The sequence below is a fragment of the Haematobia irritans genome, chromosome 2 (assembly GCF_050003625.1).
Source record: "Haematobia irritans isolate KBUSLIRL chromosome 2, ASM5000362v1, whole genome shotgun sequence".
In the NCBI taxonomy this organism is placed as follows: Eukaryota; Metazoa; Arthropoda; class Insecta; order Diptera; family Muscidae; genus Haematobia; species Haematobia irritans.
In genome coordinates, this window is record NC_134398.1 from 92,695,248 (window position 1) to 92,719,981 (window position 24,734).

General features: G+C 35.7%; 1 protein-coding gene and 2 long non-coding RNA genes across 4 annotated transcripts in view; 1 reads left to right on the plus strand and 2 right to left on the minus strand.

The window, feature by feature from the left end:
* LOC142225770 (alpha-N-acetylgalactosaminidase) overlaps nt 1–24,734 on the minus strand; it is a 336,310-nt gene that overhangs the window by 46,305 nt on the left and 265,271 nt on the right. For both annotated transcript variants that reach the window (XM_075295592.1, XM_075295593.1), the window contains one exon: nt 16,270–16,632. In XM_075295592.1, the coding sequence (XP_075151707.1) occupies nt 16,270–16,632 (363 nt within the window). The remainder of the gene's footprint in view (nt 1–16,269; nt 16,633–24,734) is intronic.
* Nucleotides 3,608–5,622, plus strand: LOC142223308 (uncharacterized). Its single transcript, XR_012718671.1, has 2 exons — nt 3,608–3,806; nt 5,474–5,622. It is a non-coding gene; the product is annotated as an uncharacterized LOC142223308 (long non-coding RNA).
* Nucleotides 18,074–18,781, minus strand: LOC142225774 (uncharacterized). The gene is made up of 3 exons (XR_012719413.1): nt 18,458–18,781; nt 18,309–18,372; nt 18,074–18,234 (listed from the first exon to the last, which is right to left on the minus strand). It is a non-coding gene; the product is annotated as an uncharacterized LOC142225774 (long non-coding RNA).

The window sequence follows — 24,734 nt, forward strand, 5'->3', positions numbered from 1 at the left end:
TTTTCATTTCAGGTATTACCAAGACCGATGGAACGCAATGTACCGTCGTTTGCGGCTAGATCATGTAGACCGTCATGTAGGCTTTGCCGTTCTGAGTACGGGCGGCAGCGGAAAACGCGGGCATACTGCTTCGGCTGCTGCAACGTTGTTTGCGGAGAACATAGCGCACTTTTACGTCGCTGCAACACTTGCGCACAGGGCAGGGGACAAGAAGTACACGCCCAACAACAATAATTTTTAAATTTTTTTATAATAGTCTTAAGAAAATTCAAGCAAAAAAAAATTTAAAATTTAAAAATTTATTTTTGTATGTAGAATTTAGCTATAAACAGTAAAAACAAAACCAAAAATCAAAAAAAAAATTATATGAAAAAAAACATAATTTACAAAAAAAGGTCCGTAAGGACCTTTTCACACTACCGTGAAGTTCAGAACAGTCACTCATCGGAGGGTTAACTGAAAAAATTTTGGCTGTTAAGTTCCTAACTGGCATATGGAATATATAGGCAAGATGACAGCTATGTACGATTTAACAGTTCGTTAGTTAACGGAACACTAACGGAGCTTCATGAAAATGGGGGTTAGTGAAATAAAATTATCAGAATAACCTTTTGTTCGACATATTTCAACAGTTTTTTTTCATTTCGGGTTCGATTGGGATGCCCAAATTGAAACGGATTTCTAAGAGTTTGTCCGAGACTGGTTCCTGAGGTCCTGTCTATGAGGTGCTCCTACTAAATTGTCCCAGGACGTGTCCTTTGGGATGAGTCCAAGACGCGTCCTAAAATGTAAATTTATCCCGTCAATGACCCATGTTAAAGTGACCGGTCCCTTCCATACCTTTCGACCATAACTGGTCCATGCACACCAGGGATTGTTTCATTAAGAAAATTAAGATTTTCATTAAAAAAAAAAAAAAAACGAAAAACAGGAAAAAAATACAAACATGTATGGAACTAACACCGTCAATGCAACATTTGGTGTGACGCATACCAATTTCCCATCTTCCTACGTGTATTGTGTTTGACTCAAACACATTCGTGTCAAATATTTGACTGATCTGACTATGCTGTACGTTGAAGTCGAAGCTAACATAGATGTGTGTACGTGAATAATATTTTACTCACGCACACTCACGACGGAATAATCTTACTCACGATCGATATTGTTTGGTAGGACTCACGCACACTCACGAAAAGAAAATTTGTACTCGCGCACGAAAATGTCGTGACCCACGAAAAATACCGTGACTCAGAAAAATATCGTGACTCACGAATAATTTTATGAGTAATTTACCGTGTCTGAAAACATGAGCATGATTAAAATCGAGAGCGTTACTAAAAGCTAACATCCCAGGCGGAGTATTTCATCGTAATAAGTAGTTATTACGAATTTCACGTGTGGTGGAAATAATAAACCACCATGCAGCGAAATTCAAAGTCATCCACTGGGTTGCTAACTTCAGGGCCCAGTGGACGGGTAACGACTGAAGTTATAAATTTGGGCAGCGATCAAGTGTCGGGCCCAATTAGTCGACCTGTAGACGGGTCGACTAGCGGTGACACTTTGGCAAGTCGAACCTTTTCTAAGGTGACGACATCAAAAGGAGGCAATCCCTCTCGAAAGAGATTCAAGGAACGAAGAAATGCTTTGTTTATCCTAAAGAAATTAGGATCAGTCGACCCAAGCACGTATTCGGCTAAGCAAAGCGATTCCTTAAAATGGGCTCAAGGAATTCTTGATGATGGAAAAAGGGAACGATCACCGGATGAGCTGCCATCCTCTAAACGGGATCAAAGATTGTTTGCCTCAGTTAACAAAGCAAAGTCAACAAGAGCTCCGGAGGATTGGGACACTTACAAGATGAATCTGAGAGCATATAAACGAGAACTGAGAAGGTCTCAACAAAACTATTGGAATGATTACTGCAGCAGTATTGAGAATACGTCAGAGGCTTCCAGACTACGGAAGGTTCTAGCATCCACCAACTCCGCTCCAGGTTTCATTAAAACATCGGAGGGCAATTGGACAACGTCCAGTGAAGAGACGCTGGAGGTACAATTGGACACACATTTTCGTGGAAATCAGACGGTTCAACCAGGTTCTGGCGGTGTAAAAGTGGCTCAGCGGTCGTTTCCTATCGAGGAAATTGTATCGGAATCTAGAATAAAATGGTCTTTTAATAACTTTGGACCATTCAAATCCCCCGGACCTGATGGAATTACTCCGGCAGAGTTACAAGCAGTGGCTGAAAGAATTATCCCCTGGTTGACGGTGATATATAAACGATGTGTAAACTTAGCATATATTCCAAAAAAGTGGAGAGAAATAAAAGTCGTCTTCATACCTAAAGGGTGATACGGTCAAAATTTGGTCAAGGAAAACGCGTGTAAATCGGTGAAATCGTTTATTTAAAAAATCAAATTAAATTTCTTTTTCAAGTTCAATTAGTATAAAATTCAGGAAAAATATTCAGTTAGGCTTTCGCTTTTCCAAATCCGAATTGCCGGGCCTCACGCTTGACACCTGCCATCAGATTTTGTACACCCACCTTGTCCACCTTCTTCGCCGCATAAAGCCAGGTTGCCTTGAACTGCTGCTCGTCCTTAGCAGTTTTTTGGTCTTCTTTAGGTTCCGCTTGACAATAGCCCAGTATTTCTCAATTGGGCGAAGCTCTGGCGTGTTGGGAGGGTTCTTGTCCTTGGGAAACACCTGCACGTTGTTGGCGGCGTACCACTCCATGGCCTTTTTACCGTAATGGCAAGATGCCAAATCCGGCCAAATCAGTACGGAACAACCGTGTTTCTTCAGGAAAGGCAGCAGACGTTTATTCAAACACTCTTTCACGTAAATTTCTTGGTTGACAGTCCCGGAAGCTAGGAAAATACTGCTTTTCAAGCCACAGGTACAGATGGCTTGCCAAACCAGATATTTCTTTGCGAACTTTGACAGTTTTATGTGCTTGAAAATATCTGCTACCTTTCCCCTTTCTTTTGCCGTATAAAACTCCTGTCCCGGAAGCTGCTTGTAGTCGGCTTTGACGTAGGTTTCGTCGTCCATTACCATGCAGTCAAACTTCGTCAGCATCGTCGTGTACAGCCTCCGGGATCGCGCCTTGGCCGTCGTGTTTTATTTATCATCGCGATTTGGAGTCACTACCTTCTTGTAAGTCGATAGTCCGGCTCGTTTTTTGGCTCGATGCACGGTTGTAGACGATACACTCAGCTTATTTGCGGCATCTCGTAGAGAGAGGTTAGGGTTTCGCTTGAAACTACCGGCAACTCTTTGTGGTCTCAGCGGCTTCCGGTTTTCGATTTCCCCCCGATCCAGACTTCCTGGCTGTCGACAAACGTTCCCCAAACACTTTAATTACATTTGTAACGGTTGATTTGGCAACTTTTAGCGCTTTTGCCAGCTTTGCGTGCGAGTAGCTCGGATTTTCGCGATGCGCGAGCAAAATTTTGATACGCTGCTCTTCTTGCTTGGACGGAATTTTGACAACTGAAGAGTGAATTCCAAAATCAAAATAGGAGCAATGTTCAAAGTTCATTTGAACAGGGGATTCACACATATGGGTTCCACTGTGGATTCATACGTGTGGGTTCCACTGTACATGGCGGACAACTTCATTTCTCGAAATTTCCTTTTGTCCTTCATTTGTTTATTTGGAATGTTTGGAATAATGATTGGAAAAACTCCGTTTAATGGGAAGATTCCAAACAATGACAAATGATCAAATGAAGTTAGTTGAATCTCGCGCGTCGTCCAACTAAAATCGTTTTCCCACGTTCTGCTCCCCCCGTCAAGTAAAATATCGTGAAGTGCCCTTGTGTTATGAATTTATATATTTTTTACAATAAACATTTAGTGAACAAACAACAGAAATAAAACAAAGATTTTCTAGGAAGACGTTTATACAAAGTGACCCAACAAACATAAACGAAAGTGATGGACACCTACAACAACGAAGTGAAAGTGCTGGACACAACCAAAGACACATAAATAATCTAATCTAAAACTAATTAATCTAAATCTATTTTGAATTGAACCTAAACCTACGATTATTTCTAATATTGCACAAGTTTAACCTAAATCTACGACTATATCTAATATTGCACAAGTTCTTTTATATTGCACATTGAATTTTTTATCACAATGAATTATTGCACTTTGAATTGTTATTGTTAATAATGAATAATGAATTTTCTAACAATTATAAGTGAATAATTTTAAGTAATTTATTCAATAAAAATTTGTAAATATTGAACCGAATTTTTATATATCGTCTTCTCATTTGAAAGGCAAAAAATAGGAATTAGATTGAGCGCTAAACATTTGGTCCATTGCGAACCGGATCAAAAGTGTGTTTTTTAAATTGTTAAAAAACGTATCTCAAAAAAGAAATTAATACCAGTGACCCAATTTGTGACCGAGTTTGTTTTTGTCTTTTCCTTCATTTAATAAATTTCAAATTTATAAAATTTAATAATAGTGAAAAACAATAACAAGTGTATGTGCAGTGATCATTTGTGTAATAAAAAGTACAAGTGCAAGTGCGACAGACATACGTGTACAAGTAAACCATCCAAAATAAGGGTGGGTTACATACAACCGTACATACAAACAATACTAAATGCATTAAATTGCAATATTTAAGTGTTTGTTGATATAAAAAGTTATTGTGGAAAAAATAATAGACAAAAAGTTAATTTGTTTGATATTTTGATTTGTTTAATTTGTGGTGGTATTTATTGAAAAAATTACAAAAAACAATTAAATAATATTCCAAGAAATTGGTGGAAAAGAAACAATTGAGAATATACATACAAACAAGTGACAGTGACAATTGACATAAAACACAAGCCGGCCACTAACAAATTAGAACCAATAACAACAACAGGGTGCAACAAAGAAAATAAAACAAATTAAAATAATTAAAAATTTACAAACTATAGTGTCGTTGGTTTTTTGTGAACAATTAAAAAATCAAATCAAAATTTGATATCAAACAAAAAATGTGTGTGTGAATGTGCACAGTGGGCCACAGAGACAAAAAAGTGAAATACTAATAATAATTTGTTTAAAATTGTTTTTGGTTAATAATTTGTGACAGTGAAAAAAGAAAAATTTGTTAATAGCAAATTGTGACACCGTCAAAAAATTTACCGTGCAACTTGGAAAGAATTATAATAATTTGGAAAAAAAAAATTTTAGTTCGCGTTTTCATATCTTTTAATCAATTTGATTTTTTTTTGTAAAAATTTCATATCAAACCCAAGTTTAACGATAAATTTTTCGACACTAAAATAAAAAATTTTTATTAATTGTGCATTTTTCAAAACCCAAATTATTTCGGTACGGTCGGATAATTATTAACAACAATAAACTTTTGGAAAAACTGTACGTTTGAACCTTGGACTTTAAAAATTACCGCAATAACGGTCAATTTCCAACGTACAATAAAAAACTAAAGCTAAAGCAAAATTCAAAAGACAAAAAAAAAAAATCCAATCGACCCAAAGCCAGCAATAAAATTTAAATCAACAACAACACAAACGACGCTCAAAAAGGCGCAAACAGGTAACAACAACAATCCCAGACCCACAAAAAATACATCGCAAAGTGAGTACCAATACAGCTTCTTTTTTAATATTTATTTCCATTCAATTTTTCGAAAACAATTTAATAATATAAAATTTAATTTTTCGCGAAAGGTTTTAAAATTTTCGGTGTACATTTTTTTTATAAAACTTTTCATCTTCGTGAAAATTTTAAAAATTTGTTTCATAATTTTTTAATCAAAAAAAAAAAAATTTTTTTGAAAAATAATAAAATTAACATTGAACCCTTTCCGTTTTAATATTTTAAATTTAAAAATTTAAATTAATATTTCAAAAAAAAAATTTAAAACTAAAAACAATTTTTTTTTTAATTTGCGGTTCAATTTTTTATTTTTTTTATAAATTTAACTGCGATTTTCATCATATACTAATTCGGTTGTAATTTATAAATTTGATTTCTGCGAAAATTTGAAAAATAAAAATAATTTTTCGTCATTTAGTTACAAATATCTATAAAAAAAAAAAAAAAAAAAAAAATTGATTAAATTTCTATTTTATTATTTCTTTATATATAATTTTAAAATTTTGTTTTCGCTTATAAATCTAGCTTTGACTCAATATCAAATTCTGACCCTTAATTGACCCGGGGTTTTTTTGTCGTGGTGGGAATTTATAAACAATTCTTTTTGACCCAATTAAAAAATACGATTTGTCGAATTGACCCGGGGGATTTTCATCGTTGTGGTTGGGTTTAAGGGAAGTGACCCGAATTTTTCTTCTGGGAAAATTTAACGAATCTAACCCATTCTTTGAAAACAAGAATTTACTTTGGAATTGAAAACAATTTATTGAAAAATTAAAGTGATTATTTTCTGATTGTCTAATGTGATTTGTGGGAATTCTGGGAATTGATATTTGGAAAAATTCTAGTTCTTTTTCGGTGAAAAAGAAATTCATAAAGTTAAACAAAAAAAAAAAAAATATTAATTATCTGTCAAAAAAAAAAGTAAAAGTTAAACAAAAAGATATTACGATTTAAATTTCATAATAATTCAAAAAATTTTTTTTACCGTTCAATTGTTTTCAAAATTTAAGGAAAAGTAAAGGTTTAAAGTTTATCGGTCTCAGCACAATTTTTTTGGAAAGCAAAATATAAAATAAAATTTTGATTGCACTTTGAAATTCATGATATACGTTTAAATCGATATTTTGAAAATAATTATCGAAAATTAACTGTCAATTTTACACTTTTTATAATAAATTTAATTTTTTTTGATAAACTAACTAAATATAAATTTAAACGAGAATGAGTTTTTTTATATAATTGTCGTAAATCAGTCTTTACTCGTATTTTATATTATTGTTGTTGTGAAAACATATTATTGCTGGTCGAAGCTTATCGAAATTACATTTTTTCTGTGACCCAACTACAAGTTGGATGAAAAACTAATTTGTGCACATTGTTGTTATCTTGGTGACCCGATACCTAAAAATACTTAAGCGTTTGTTTGCGAATCTGTCCGAATTGGATTATTTCGCTGGGAAAATATCTGTATATCTGGAATTGAAATTTTTTTACACATTCTTTTTTCTCGTTTCATAAATCTCGTTGGTTTCGTGTTTGTGACCCAAACATTTTTTGAATACTTGACCCTGGGAACAAATTTGGCTAGGTTTTGAAAGGAAATAGTTGTTGCAGAAAACTCTTCTTTTCTGAAATACGAACTTCTTTCTTTCTAGTAGTGGGATAATAATTTGACTTGGAACATTTGACTGGATCAAAGGTTATTTAAGAACGAATTATAATGGCGAAAATCCTAGCAGAACGATTTGCTAATTGCGTGAATGATCTAATTGACATTGAGAGCATTTGTTCTATTAAGGCTGTCAGTGAAGATCTTCACTCTTTACAAACTTCCCGGGTTGAACTCGATTCTTTGTGGGATAATGTAAAGCGCTCTTATCTCGAATGTCGAGATAGAGTTCCTACAGAAAGCGAAACACCAATCGACAAAAATAAGTTACGTGATCGTTATAAAGATGCTCTCGACTGTTATAAAAAATGTCTTAGTGTGCTGAATGTTGAAATAATTGATCGCACGGAAAAACAGAAAGAAGAGCAATTGACCCGAGATGCAGGAATAAAGAAACGCAATTCTTTAGATGATGATATGACCCCTACATTACGCTTACCCCCTTGCGAAGCAGATGTATTTAAAGGAGGGTATCGCGAATGGCCCACCTTTAGAGATTTATTCTCCGCTATTTATATAAATAATTCCAAATTGAGCAAAGTAGAAAAACTATTTCATTTGACCCAAAAGACAGCGGGAGAAGCTCGTGAAGTAATAAGTAATGTGCCTTTAACCAACGAGGGGTTTGACATTGCGTGGAGAAATTTAGTAAATCGGTATGAAAACAAACGCATGCAAGTAAATGAACAGCTCAAGACACTTTTTAATTTGCCTACTGTTTCGATTGACGTCGCATCATCAGTTCAAAAATTACAGAGAACTGTCACTAGTTGCACTCAAACATTAGAGGCCCTACAGGTAAAAACGGGGGAGTGGGACCCAATACTAGTTTATATAGTGTCAACTAAACTTCCTAGAACATTTTTGCAAGAATTTGAGAGCAACCTTGAAGATTGTTCCATTCTTCCTACTTGGAATAACTTGAACGAATTTTTAACTCATAAGTTTAAAACGTTGGAGTCTGTAGGAAACATAAAACCCCAATTTGTAAAGCCCAATCAGCCTAGATCTGATTTTGAAAAAAGGGATAGACGGGTAAATAGTTTCCAGACTAATGTCTTTCAAAAACCTAAGGGGACTAATCCTAAACTCAACTACAATTCACAATCTAACAAAACATCAAATCAGAAAACAAGCCAAATAATTTGTGTAATTTGTAAAGCGAAACATTATTTGCGGGATTGTCCGCAATTTCTAGAAAAAACTCCAAACGATCGTATCCATATAGTAAAAGTTAATCATCTTTGTTACAACTGTCTCTTTGCTGATCATGGAGTTCGGGAATGTAAAAGTCGTTATAGTTGTAGGGAATGTAATCAAAGACACCATAGTTTGTTACATAAGGGTAACGAGACCCATAACCCTACAAAGACCCATAGCATCCGAGACGCAGCACAACCTAGTACAAGTGCTGCAGCTCTCACCACATTAGTTCATACCGGTAGACAGGAAGTACAACCTAGCGCAAGTGCTACTGTTCCTACCAATCTAGTCGAGACGGTTAGAGAGTACGTGCGACCTAGTACCAGTGCGGCTGCTCTAACCACCCTAGCGCATTCATCATCACCTAATATACAGTCCACACCTAGTATTGAGACTCCTAGTATAACGACACTGACACTTCAAGAAAATATTCCCAATTCGCAGCCTCGAGAAACGCTTTTGTTCACTGCTATGGTACAAATCAAGTCGAAGGGACAGAGATATGATGTCAGGGCTATCATTGACCCTGGATCACAATCAACTTTTATTTCTGAAAAAATAAAAAATAAATTACAATTACCTACAGTAAAGAACTTAGTACATGTAACCGGTTTAAGCGAAACCATTTCGGAAACTTCTACCAAAGCTTGTGTGTTCAAACTTTGTTCACGTGTTGACCCTACGTTTAATTTAGAAGTATGGGCGCCCGTCTTGAAAAATCTACCCTCAAGCTTACCGACACGTAATTTGCAATCATGTCAATTTGAGGACATTCGGAATTTAGATTTAGCAGACCCTCGATTCTTTGAAAGTCGATCGGTTGATATGCTAATTGGCTTGGACATTGGACCATTCATATATTCAACGGGGGTACCTATGAAATCAATAGACTCGATGATAGCACAGAGCACTGTTTTCGGATGGGTAATTGGTGGACCCATCGTACAAGATATGCATCACAAAAATCAGATTACACTTTATAGCGCAACTTCAATTGAAAAAATAATCACACGTTTTTGGGAGGTGGAGGAAACCCCAAAAAAGATTTTGAGGTCAAGTGAAGACCACTTTTGTGAAGAAAACTTCAAAAATACAACTCGTCGAAATGGCGAAGGGCGGTACATCGTAACACTGCCATTCAAATCTTGTACAGAACTTGGAAATTCAAGAAATATTGCCATGGCGCAATTTAATCGCATGGAAAAGAAATTATTAAAGGACCCTGAAGTTAAAAAACAATATGACTCAGCAATTTTAGAATATTTGGAGTTAGGGCATATGCGAAAAGTGCAGACCCATGAAATCACAAAAACTCCACATTATTACTTACCGCATCATGCGGTTATAAAACCAGACAGAGTGACCACAAAACTTCGTGTGGTTTTTAACGCGTCGAGTCCCACTTCCAATAAGAAAAGTTTAAATGATATTCTCCACACTGGACCCGTCCTTCAGCAAGATTTAGTTTTGCAAATTTTGAAATGGAGATTTTTTAAATACGTGTTTAACGCGGACATTACAAAAATGTACCGTCAAATAATGATTGATCCAAATCAAGCCCCTTTTCAAAGAATTCTTTTTAGAAAATCTCCAGAACAACCAGTGGAAGATTTTGAGCTATTGACAGTAACATTCGGAATTAATTGCGCGCCGTTCTTAGCAATTCGTACCCTACTACAACTGGCTGAAGATGTAAAAAATAAATATCCCTTAGGGGCGAAAATCATTAGGGAAAACTTATACGTTGATGACGTGCTAGCTGGAGCTCACACTCGAGAGGATGCAATTGTTTCTCGAAATGAGTTGATCACAGCATTAACTTCAGCCGGGTTTGAACTTAGAAAGTGGACCTCAAATGACCCATTTCTGCTAAAAGATTTAGACCCTGATATTCTTTTACCAATAAATTGGCTAGATCTCTCAGAGGATTCTTCAACAAAAACATTAGGTATACGTTGGAACGTAAAAGGGGACAATTTCACATTTAAAGCTCCAATTGTCACAGAAAATGAATTGTGTACCAAACGCGATGTACTCTCTACAATAGCACGATTCTTTGATCCCTGTGGTTGGTTGGCCCCAGTTATAGTAGTTGCGAAATTAGTTATGCAACAAATTTGGTTAGATCAGATAGGTTGGGATGACCCGTTGAAACCCATGACCCGAATGAACTGGAAGAGTTTTGTAAAGAATACACCATGCATAGACACAATTTCCATACCTAGATGCTTACAATTTTCTCCCTCCAGTAAGGTCGAGATACATGGGTTCTGCGACGCCTCAGAAAGCGCATATGCTGCGGCACTTTATATCAGGATTGAACATAAAGATAAAATATACACTTCGTTATTAGCGGCCAAGACTCGTGTAGCCCCAATTAAGAAAATATCTTTACCGCGATTGGAATTATGTGGGGCAGTAATGTTAGCAAAGTTGTCTAATGCCGTAGTCCCTAGCTTGCAAATTACAAATTTTAAAATTTACTTCTGGACAGACTCAACAATCGTTCTTGCTTGGCTTAAAAAACCACCTTGCTCATGGAGTACCTTTGTAGGCAACAGAGTTTCTGACATACTTGAATATGTAGGTAACGAAAATTGGAATCATGTTGATTCAGAAAACAATCCAGCTGATGTTGCAAGTCGCGGTTGTACTCCAAATGAACTACAAAATCACGAGTTGTGGTGGACGGGACCCCAGTGGCTCAAATTGCCCAAAGACCGTTGGCCACATAAAGAAGTTAACAACGACACAACTTTAGAGGCCAAACCAATTAAAGTTCTAACAACGACAACTGTAGAAGACCCCTTACTGCGGCTTTCGTCACTTTCTCGCGCATACAGAGTTTTGGCATATGTTCTTCGTTTTTGGCGAAACACGGGTGCAAATCGAACTCAATACCGTATATCATCCCTTGAAATCACTAGTAATGAAATACAAGATATTAAGACTCGTCTTATAGTTTGTACACAAAAGAATTACTTTCGGGAAGAATACATGGCCCTCTCTCAAAAGAAACGTATATCAAGTAACAGTCATCTCCTACCGTTGAACCCATTCATTGATTCCAAGGGTATAATTAGGTCTAATGGACGCCTCGATCAGTCACCAGCTCTTAGCTATAACGAACGACACCCAATACTTTTACCTCATGAATCTCGCTTCTCACATTTGTATGTTGAATTTGTTCATAAAGTTACCTTGCACGGAGGGAACCAGCTCATGACCCGAGTTATACGGGCGGAATTTTGGATATTTCGATTAAAACCCTTAGTTAAAAAGATAATACACAACTGTCGATCATGCATCGTGCATCGACACCAGACACAAAATCAAATAATGGCTTCGTTGCCTCCCGAACGCACAACTTTGACAAGACCCTTTACCCATACCGGAGTAGACTTCACAGGCCCATTTAGCATCAAAAATTTCACTGGGCGAGCTTGCCTCATTACTAAAGGTTATGTTTGCATATTCGTATGTTTTTCAACAAAGGCCATTCATCTTGAGGCCACTAGTGATATGTCGACCCAATCGTTTATGGCGGCTTTGGCCAGATTTATAGGCAGACGCGGTTGCCCTTCGAAAATTTTCTCTGATAGCGGGACATATCCCTCACAGACCTTGGGGAAGTGTACGCCCAAAAAACACTTTTGGGATACATATTTGCAGGACCCACAAACACGGTGACACTCCGAGAGTAAGGTAAGAGCAGCACTTGGTCACTGGGGGGGGCAGAATGTTCAAAGTTCATTTGAACAGGGGATTCACACATATGGGTTCCACTGTGGATTCATACGTGTGGGTTCCACTGTACATGGCGGACAACTTCATTTCTCGAAATTTCCTTTTGTCCTTCATTTGTTTATTTGGAATGTTTGGAATAATGATTGGAAAAACTCCGTTTAATGGGAAGATTCCAAACAATGACAAATGATCAAATGAAGTTAGTTGAATCTCGCGCGTCGTCCAACTAAAATCGTTTTCCCACGTTCTGCTCCCCCCGTCAAGTAAAATATCGTGAAGTGCCCTTGTGTTATGAATTTATATATTTTTTACAATAAACATTTAGTGAACAAACAACAGAAATAAAACAAAGATTTTCTAGGAAGACGTTTATACAAAGTGACCCAACAAACATAAACGAAAGTGATGGACACCTACAACAACGAAGTGAAAGTGCTGGACACAACCAAAGACACATAAATAATCTAATCTAAAACTAATTAATCTAAATCTATTTTGAATTGAACCTAAACCTACGATTATTTCTAATATTGCACAAGTTTAACCTAAATCTACGACTATATCTAATATTGCACAAGTTCTTTTATATTGCACATTGAATTTTTTATCACAATGAATTATTGCACTTTGAATTGTTATTGTTAATAATGAATAATGAATTTTCTAACAATTATAAGTGAATAATTTTAAGTAATTTATTCAATAAAAATTTGTAAATATTGAACCGAATTTTTATATATCGTCTTCTCATTTGAAAGGCAAAAAATAGGAATTAGATTGAGCGCTAAACAAGCAACATTCTACACACACACACCTTCAAAATGAGGGGTGTTTTTAAATGCAAAATTGAAAGAAATACGTCAAGTTTATATTGACCAAATTTTGACCGTATCACCCTTTAAAGCGGGAAAAGCCTCTCACTCGAGTGCGAAGGATTTCCGACCAATCAGCTTATCCTCATTCCTACTTAAGACCCTGGAGAGGATGATTGACATGTATCTTAGAACTAGCGTGTATTCAAGATTGCTCTCGAAACGACAGTATGCATACTCGAAGGGCAGGTCTACTGAGACCGCATTGCATGAACTAGTCAGCTTTATTGAAAGCTCAATATCTGTCAAAGAATACACAATCGTGGCGTTTCTAGACATCGAAGGGGAGTCCATTGAAATTCCCTTTGGTGAGTGTGCAAAATACCTTGACGTTATTTTGGACAGGAAACTGAATTTTGGGCATAATATTGAAGAAAGGGCGAGAAAAGCCACGGTAGCTTTGTACTCGTGCAAAAAGGCAATAGGGAAAAAGTGGGGACTAAAACCAAAAATTGAGCATTGGCTATACACGGCAGTACTTAGACCTATAATGCTATATGGTGTTGTAGTCTGGTGGCCGGCACTTCAGAAACCGACTTGTTTAGATAAAGTTCAGCGTATGGCGAGCTTATGTATCTCGGCGCATTTAGTAAGACAGGAACAGACTCCCTTAATGTCATGCTGCATCTATTGCCTTTAGACATTTTGGCCAAACAGTCAGCTGCAACAACGGCTGTACGGTTGCGCGAGCTATCGCTATGGCCGGCAAAAATGTACGGTCACAGTTCGGTCCTCAAAGTAATGCCAGATGTGCCTAACGTAACAAAAAGTTTGAAACTCTAATTCCCAACAGTGAGGCGTGGTGTACACAGACCCCGGGGAATAAAAGATATATAGATTTCTATACTGATGGCTCCAAATTGAATGGACAAGTGGGGTTCGGAGTATATTCTAAAGATCTGGAAATTCGAATAGCGAAAAGATTACCTAATCACTGCAGTGTTTTCAGGCTGAAATATTGGCAATAAGAGAGGTTGTGAATTGGCTGAGAAGTAATGTTCCAACAAATATTGGCCTTAATATATACTCAGACAGTCAACCTGCAATAAAATCCTTGGACTCTGTGTTCCTTAACTCGAAAACCATAGACTGCCGTAAATCTCTCAACGAGATGGCTGAGCAGTACAATATTCACCTAATATGGGTGCCTGGCCATAGGATCATACCGGGGAACTGAGTTCGGAAAGCTAGGAACTACCTTACATATTCCAGGGGAACTAGAATCTGTTGGTATGCATCTGGCCACCAAGCTCTCTTACTGCGTGAGAAGGCTGTTATGATGGCCAATATTCGATGGGAGAATTGCAAGGGTTGTAACGACACCAAGCAAATATGGCCCCATTTAAACTTGAACCGCACACTAGATATGCTAGTGTTCTCAAGACGTCAGATGTTACTTCTAATATCTGATATAACGGGTCGCTGCCGGATAGGCGAATTTGCAAAAACTATTGGTGCGAAGTATAATGACTACTGTATGAGCTGTGGTGATGTGGAGGAAAAGGAATCACATAAACACCTCTTGTGTGAGTGCCCTGCTTTTTGTGCAAGGTGTAAGCAAATTTTAGGGGCATATAGCTTCAGATTACTGGCGGACCTGGAAAACGTTAACTTAAGCAGTCTGCTAATGTTTTTGGAACAATCTGGTTGGTTCAACAGAAGAAAATGATCGAGAATGTTCAGCGGTTAAAACTAGAAGTGCCCATATGTAATAGGTACTTTTAGTTAAATGTAGAATCACAATGGACTGAATAGTCTAAGTGAGCCTGAAATTTAATCGGGCTGCCACTTTAACCTAACCTAACTTATGTCCGTAGGCGGCATGAAGAACAAAAAAAAAAACAAAAGAACTTAAGAGTAAATTAAAAAGTAATTTCAAATTGGTACTTAACAAAAATATGTGAACACAAAAATAAAATAAAAAGCTATGTATTTCTTATTGCTTTCGTACTCAACAAAAGATTTTAACGATTTTTTTCATCGTTTTAAGTAACTTCTTGAAATATCAAGGCATCAAAAGTTTCATCAGATATACGCGATCTTATTTTAAGTTCGAGTTTAGTCGCTTAAATAGCCATTTTTTCACGATTACTTTTCTTTAATAAACCATTTAAGGTCGACACTGGTCTAAGAGTCGTTTGTACTTAATAAAGGCACAAATTTATTAATAAAAATCCTAAAAGGCCAATAATATAAAGAATTAGGATTATTTTTTCGAAAAATCCCGGGATTTCAGGACGGGATGGGAATTTCAATGAACAAACCGATAGGAACAGGTTTATAGCAATAGAATAGGTTTATAGCAACCGCAATAATTACATTATTGATTAAAATTTAGCACAACGCTAAACAATTTTTTAAAGCTTTTCCACGCTAATTACAACTTGTCAAAACTCTAGCTAGCCATTCGCTGATGTAACAGAAGCTTGGACATTATGGGTCTCACAAACCCACACAATAGTTCAAAGTTAAGAATGAGAGATGTAAAACTAAAACATTAAAAGTGAACCAATGAAACAAATTTGTTAATATAACATAATTATACAGAATTTACTGTTATTAAACGTAACGTTTTATAATATTAACGAATATTTTCATTGCATTATTGAGAATGTTTCGTTATATAAATGAAAAACTTTCGTTCGTTGGCTCAATTTAATGAAATTTTCTTTGTGTGTAAACCTTCGTAAAATACTTACACTCAGGGGCGCTAATACCAACTGAACTTTAGTTTAGTTCATGAAGATTAGTTGATATTAGTTAAATTTTGCCCAATGTGAGCAAATATTTCTAATTTGAATAAGTTTTTGCTAACTTTAATGACGTGAACTAAAAATTACAAAAAAAGTTATATGCATATATAGTGTAAAATTTTGCTGAAAAATTAAATAGTTCATATATTCCAAAAATGGGAGAAGTTTTCTTAAATTGAGTTCATAAGACTAGAACTTTGTTGTTCCTTCGACATATGAAATTTTCTTAAACAACAGAAAAAATTCTTTATTTTTAATAAATTTCTTTCATGGTGGGTTCAATTTGTTTGGGTGTAAATAAATAAATGTGTATATGTTTTCAACAGTTTGAGGCTTTTGAGGGAGAATTAACAAATGCTTTAATTATTACAAAGCTTACCTGTACTCTATATCCATAAGAACATATCAACCCCAATTCCTTCAAAGTAACCGCAATATCCGATGGTGTACCATCTGTCCTTCTGTTAACAAATGCAATAGCATACGAATAAAACCCCTCGTGCACGGGGTTGATAGGTTTAGACCAAATTTCGATTCCTTTGTATTTGTATATCCTTCTCCCTTGAATGCCCAAAGTGTCCTGGTCCACAGAAATAATCTTTCTATTCTGCAATATTGCCTTAAATTCAGGTCTAATTGTACGTAGGTCCACAGACATTAGCAGTGGAGCAGCTAGTATTGACCAAATTGCGAATTGAGTTTTGGCTTGGTCATAGCTAAGCCCAAAGTTGCCAATTATCAACTGAAAAATAAAATTTGAAGTTAACTTAATGATAGTATATTGATAACGAACAGTGCTTTATTAGAATTGCAAAGTAAATAGGATCAAATAATTAACATAAAATGGATGAAATCACAATAAACTGTTACAACAACATATAATTTAATTAAAAATAATAATAAGTAAAACAATAAAACAATGAAATACTGAGTCTGAAAATTATACATTTATCAGAAAGAAGATACATATATATATTACCAGTCGTCAAAATATTGTAATTTAACATATACATTTCAAAACTTTTCGCCATTGTATAAAACCATATTAAATTTTTACTACGAACTATCAAAATGTATCATGTTGGCCGTATAAAGCCACTCGTAAGACAACAGCGCATGTTATAATCGAAAGCGAATGTACACACAAAAAATTTTTTTTTGATTTCAATCACGAAAATCGCGGATTCAATCATTTTTTTAATTGAAGTGTCTTCAATCACGAAAATGATAGTATCAATCACCCATTTTGATTGAAAACCAACACGATTTTCAATTAAAAATTTAATTGACTTTTGTCACGGAATCAATTAATTGTGTGATTGAATCAATTAAAAACGTGATTGATTTTTAACATAAAATTCAATCACAGTTTTAATTGAATCAATTAAAATTTTAATTAATTTCCCGACAAAAATCAATCAACTATTTGATTCATTCAATTAAATAATTAATTGAAATTGGCTATAAATTTCAATCAAAAAATTTATATATTGCGACCCCAAAATCGTATTTAATTTTATTTGAAATAAAAGAAAATATGTGTTTCTTATAAAACATATTTAATATTTTATTATTTTTTGAATTATGCAATAGACAAATAAATTTGGTTCTTGTCATTTGTGGTTTGTTCTAACATAACTTACAAATACAATTACATAAATTATATAAATCATTATTTTCCTTATATAATAACCATGTTAGCATGGTCCTTCTAATATGTAGATGCGCCTAGATTTCCAATAAATCAACAGCCTGTAAGCTAAATTAGTTTTTCTGAAAGTAAACAGAATAATTCGAATTTAATTTTGTTAAATTAAAAGTTAATTTTGTTAAACATTACCTGCATAGAATATCAAGTTCAATTCTTAGTTCCAGGTTGCAGATTTATAATCTTCTTTTGCAGTTGTAGTCTTTTAGCATAAAAAGGTGTATTAAGGAGCTCGGTAATTTAATTTTAGTAACAATTCCTTTCCAAAATTTCCGCACATTGAAATCGTCTATTAAAATTTGAACCAATCATAGACAAAAATAATGGGAAAGCAATGTAATATTTGGTATTATATTGATGATACTTTTCAAATTCTAAAAATAGAAAAAATATATAAATGGGAAATACATATTTTTATTATTTTCGGATATTTTTCATTTTTTAAATCCAAAAGAAAGAACTTTTTTACCATTACATAATTCAGCTCATTAGTTTATATATCAGATATACTGCTCTCTACTTGGGTTCAAACTGAAAAAGGCAGGTAAAACAAAAATACAATTTAATGCCAACGCCACTTCGCAACTTCAAGGTGAATCTTCCAACAAACCCATACCGCTCTTGGTTTTAAGAAAACTAGGAGTGAAAAAAAATTCTAATTTTAAAAGATCAATACGGTACCCACTTTTTTGTTGCAAACATATTCTTACATATTTGATAAAATGATGGAGTTGATGGGATTGATTGGTCAATTTCACGAAATAAAATTGGTTACTAAAAGAAATGAATAAAAAATATATTATTTTAGTCCGTTTAATGTAAACAGGCTTCAATGGAAAACGGTATTCACATTTCTTACCTTCAATAAACGTAGATTGTTTTCCATTTTTACAATACCACAAAACACAGGTAATTTCAAATGCGTTCTCTCATATATTTTTTCAAACCTTTACCACGTGGCCATTTGTTGTTGCACACTTTATTTATTTCAACCCTTTGCTATGATTTGTTGTTGCGTTCAAAATATTTATGTACACATTTTCAATGCAGCAGACAGAATGTCGCCAATCATGTTTTTCAATTTACGCGAAAAACAAAAACCCAACCGTTCGTTACAAGTTACTTCTACAGACTGATCTCTCCATCATACAATGTTGAATAAATACCCATTCTCTTGTTCTCTTTTCGCTCTTTCCATTGCTCAAAATTATTCAATTTCAATCACAAAAGTGATTGGATCAATCACATGTGTAATTGGAAACGGAAAAAATTTCAATCACGTTTGTAATTGAAAATTATTTCCGAATTGATTAACAAATTGATTGAATCAATTAATATTTTAATTGGAAACGTAAAAATATCAATCATTTTTTTAATTGGGTTTTATTCGGATTTGATTAAATAATTAATTGAATCAATTAACATATTAATTGAATCCGTTTCCAAATTCAATTAAGTGTTTAATTGAAAAAATGTTGGTGATAATTTTTTGTGTGTAGCATTGAATTTGATTTAGTCAAACCCGCTCGTAGTAGAAACCCAATCAATCATATTAATACCAGTAATCAGTACAATTTTTACCATTATAGCATATGCGGATCTGTTTTTATATAATTTTTTATACCCTCCACCATAGGATGGGGGTATATTAACTTTGTCATTCCGTTTGTAACACATCGAAATATTGCTCTAAGACCCCATAGAGTATATATATTCTGGGTCGTGGTGAAATTCTGAGTCGATCTGAGCATGTCCGTCTGTTGAAATCACGCTAACTTCCGAACGAAACAAGCTATCGACTTGAAACTTGGCACAAGTAGTTGTTATTGATGTAGGTCGGATGGTATTGCAAATGGGCCATATCGGGCCACTATTACGTATAGCCCCCATATAAATGGACCCCCAAATTTGGCTTGCGATTGCTCTAAGAGAAGCAAATTTCATCCGATCGGGCTGAAATTTGGCACGTGGTGTTGGTATATGTTCTCTAATGACCATGCAAAAATTGGTCCATATCGACCCATAATTATATGTAGTCCCCATATAAACCGATCCCCCGATTTGGCTTGCGGAGCCTCTAAGAGAAGCCAATTTCATCCGATCCGGCTGAAATTTGGTTCGTGGTGTTGGTATATGTTCTATAATGACCATGCAAAAATTGGTCCACATCGGCCCATAATTATATAGCCCCCATATAAACCGATCACAAGATTTGACTTCCGCAGCCTCTTAGACGAGCAAAAGTCATCCGATCCGATTGAAATTTGGTACGTGGTGTTAGTATATGGTCTCTAATAACCATGCCAAAATTGGTCCATATCGGTCCATAATTATATATAGCCCCCATATAAGCCGATCCCCAGATTTGACCTCCGGAGCCTCTTAGAGGAGCAACATTCATCGGATCCGGTTGAAATTTGGAACATGGTGTCAGAATGCAGTCTCTAACAAACACGCAAGAATTGTTCCATATCGGTCCATAATTATATATAGCCCCATATAAACCGTTCCCCAGGTTTGATCTCCGGAGCCTCTTGGAGGAGCAAAATTCTTCCGATCCGGTTGAAATTTGCAACGTGGTGTTAGTGTAAGGCCTAATAACCATGCCAAAATTGGTCCATATCGGTCTATAGTTATATATAGCCGATCCCCAATCACACAAAAATTGGTCCATATCGGTTCATAATCATGGTTGCAACTCGAGCCAAAAATAATCTCCCAACATTTTATTTTTATAGAAAACATTGTCAAAATGTTATTTCTATAGAAAATTTTGTCAAAATTTTATTTCCATAGAAAATTTTGTCAAAATTTTATTTCTATAGAAAATTTTGTCAAAATTTTATTTCTATAGAAAGTTTTGTCAAAATTTTATTTCTATAGAAAATTTTTTCAAAATTTTATTTTTATAGAATATTTAGTCAAAATTTTATTTCTATAGAAAATTTTGTCAAAATTTTATTTCTATAGAAAATTTTGTCAAAATTTTATTTCTATAGAAAATTTTGTCACAATTTTATTTCTATAGAAAATTTTTTCCAAATTTTACTTCTATAGAAAATGTCAAAATTTTATTTTGTCAAAATGTTATTTCTATAGAAACTTTAAACTTAATTATATACGTATTTAATCGGCCTTTTTATACCCTCCACCATAGGATGGGGGTATATTAACTTTGTCATTCCGTTTGTAACACATCGAAATATTGCTCTAAGACCCATAAAGTATATATATTCTGGGTCGTGGTGAAATTCTGAGTCGATCTGAGCATGTCACTCCGTCCGTCCGTCTGTTGAAATCACGCTAACTTCCGAACGAAAGAAGCTATCGCCTTGAAACTTGGCACAAGTAGTTGTTATTGATGTAGGTCGGATGGTATTGCAAATGGGCCATATCGGTCCACTTTTACGTATAGACCCCATATAAACGGACCCCCAAATTTGGCTTGCGATTGCTCTAAGAGAAGCAAATTTCATCCGATCCGGCTGAAATTTGGTACATGGCGTTAGTATATGGTCTCTAACAACCATGCAAAAATTGGTCCATATCGGTCCATAATTATATATAGCCCCCATATAAACCGATCCCCCGATTTGGCTTGCGGAGCCTCTAAGAGAAGCAAATTTCATCCGATCCGGCTGAAATTTGGTACGTGGTGTTGGTATATGTTCTCTAATGACCATGCAAAAATTGGTCCATATCGGCCCATAATTATATGTAGCCCCCATATAAACCGATCCCCCGATTTGGCTTGTGGAGCCTCTAAGAGAAGCAAATTTCATCCGATCCGGCTGAAATTTGGTTCGTGGTGTTGTTATATGTTCTATAATGACCATGCAAAAATTGGCCCACATCGGCCCGTAATTATATATAGCCCCCATATAAACCGATACCCAGATTTTACTTCCGGAGTCTCTTATCCATATCGTTCATAATCATGGTTGCCACTCGAGCCAAAAATAATCCGCCAAAATTTTATTTTTATAGAAAACATTGTCAAAATGTTATTTCTATAGAAAATTTTGTCAAAATTTTATTTCTATAGAAAATTTTGTCAAAATTTTATTTCTATAGAAAATTTTGTCAAAATTTTATTTCTATAGAAAATTTTGTCAAAATTTTATTTCTATAGAAAATTTTTTGCAAATTTTATTTCTATAGAAAAATTTTTCCAAATTTTACTTCTATAGAAAATGTCAAAAATTTATTTTGTCAAAATGTTATTTCTATAGACACTTTAAACTTAATTATATACGTATTTAATCGGCCTTTTTTAGTTTAATATATACCACGTATGGACTATGTGGTATATATTACGGTGTTAGGAAATTTTAAGACACCTTGCCATCGGCAAGTGTTACCGCAACCCAAGTAATTCGATTGTGGATGACAGTCTTCAGTAGAAATTCCTACGCAATCCATGGTGGAGGGTACATAAGCTTCAGCCTGGCCGAACTTACGGCCGTATATACTTGTTAATATTTATAATATTTATTTATATTTATTTTAGAATTATTTAGGTTTTCTGTTTCTATTGCTGGATTTTAAACATAATTATATTGGAAGCCTTAATTATACCCTAAACGACATAGTGGTCAAGGTTAGGTTAGGTTAGATTAAAGTGGAAGCCCGATTAAGTTTCAGGCTCACTTAGACTATTCAGTCCATTGTGATACCACATTAACTAAAAGTACCTATTACATATGACCACTTCTAGTTTTGACTGCTGAACCTTCTCGATTTTCTTCTGTTGAACCAACCAGATCGTCCCAAAAACATTAGCAGACTGCCTAAGTTAACGTTTTCATGTTCGCCAGTAATCTAAAGCTATATGCCCCTAAAATTCGCTTACGCCTTACACAAAATGCAGGACACTCACCCAAGTGGTGTTTAATTTTCCTGCGCATCATGACAGCTCATACAGTAGTCATTATACTTCGCTCCAATAGTTTTTGCAAAATCGCCTATCAGGCAGCGACCCGTTGTAGCAGATATCAGGAATGATATCTGGCGTATTGAGAACTCTAGCATTTATACTGTGCGGTTTAAGTTTAAATGGACCATATTTACAACCCTCGCAATTCTCCCATCGAACATTTGTCATCATAACAGTCTTCTCACTTGTATGTAGCCAGAGGCATTCACCGGGGAACTGCGAAGCGGCACCCATAATTGGTGAATATTGTAATGCTCAACCATCCCGCTGAGAGATTTGCGGCAGTCGATGGCCGTTTTCATATCCAGATTCCAAGGATTTTATTGCAGGTTGACTGTCTGAGTATATATTAATGCCAACATTTGTTGGAACAGTACTTCTCGGCTAATTCGCCACCACTTTTATTGCTAATATTTCAGCCTGAAAACCACTGCAGTAATTAGGTAATCTTTTCGCTATTCGAAGTTCCAGGCCTTTAGAATATACTCCGAAACCCACTGCGCATCCAATTTGGAGCCATCAGTGTAAAAATCTATACGCCGTTTATTCCCTGGGATCTATGTGCACCACGCCTCACTGTTTGGAATTAGAGTCTCAAAATTTTTGTCGACAAGCGGCCTCGCCAGAGTCTAATCCACTACGTTTAGCACATCTGGAATTATTTTGAGGATCGAACTGTGACAGTACGTTTTTTCCGAACACAGCGATAGCTCCCACACAGCCGTTGTTGCAGCTGACTGTTTGGCCAAAATTTCTAAAGGCAATAGATACAGCATGACGTTAAGGGAATCTGTCTTATTGAATGCACCTGAGATACACAAGCAAGCCATACGTTGAACTTTATCTAAACCTGTCGGCTGCTGAAGTACCGGCCACCAGGCTACAACACCATATACCATCATAGGTCTAACCACTGTATATAGCCAATGCAAAGTTTTCGGTTTTAGTCTCCACTTTTTCCTATTGCCTTTTTACACGATTACAAATCTACCGTTGCTTTTCTAACCCTTTCTTCAATATTAAGCTTAAAGTTCAGCCTTCTGTACAAAATAACACCAAGGTATTTTGCACACTCACCAGAGGGAATTTCAATACCCCCTAAGGATATGGGTTTAACCGTTGGAGTTTTGCGATCTTTGCAGTACATGACTAGTTCTGTCTTTGCAGGATTTACCCCAAGACTATTCTCTTTCGCCTATTTCTCAGTCACCCGTAGGACTCTCTGTATAATATTTCTGATCGTGGATGGGAATTTTCACCTGACTGCTAGAGCTACATCGTCTGCGTATGCCACCACTTTTATCCTTTTTCTCTCTTTTTCTAGGGAAACCAGAAGGTTGTTTATATTAACATTCCAAAGAAGGGGCGATAGAACTCCTCCTTGGGGAATGCCTCTGTTCACATACCTTTTTATCACAATGGACTGAATAGTCTAAGTGAGCCTGAATCTTAATCGGGCTGCCACTTTAACCTTAACATACCTTTGTGTATGTGCTTGTCCTAGTGTGGCTGAAATACGTCGCTTCGTTAGAAGTTGGTCTAACAGCCTATGTATACCTGGATCAACATTCAGAGTTGTCAGTCCATTTAATATTCAGCTCGAATGGACGTTATTGAATGCCCCTTCGATGTCTAGAAACGCCACAATTGTGTATTCATTGACAGATAGTGAACTTTCAATAAAGCTGATCTGTTCATGCAATGCGGTCTCAGTGGACCTGCCTTCGACTCCATCCACTTTTCTGTAATATATGCTAAGCCAAGGGATAATTCTATCAGTCACTGCTTGTAACTCCGCCGGCGTAATTACATAAGGGATTTGAATGCCCCAAAACTATTTAAAGCCCATTTTATTCTAGATTCCGATGCCATTTTCTCGATAGGAAATGACCGCTGAGCCTCTCTTGCACCGGCAGAACATGGTTCAACCGTCTGATTTCCGGGAAAATGTGTGTCCAACAGAGCCTCCAACGTCTCCTCACTGGACGTTGTCCAATTGCGCTCCGATGTTTTAATGAAGCCTGGAGCGGAGTTAGTGGATGGTAGTACCTTCCGTAGTCTGGAAGCTTCGGACGTATTCTCAATACTGTCTCAGTAATCATTCCAAGAGTTATGCTGAGCCCTTCTCAGTTCTCGTTTATTTTTTTTTCAGATTCGGTCGATTTTTCCCCCTTGGCTTTCCTCTAGTGCATGCAGCATT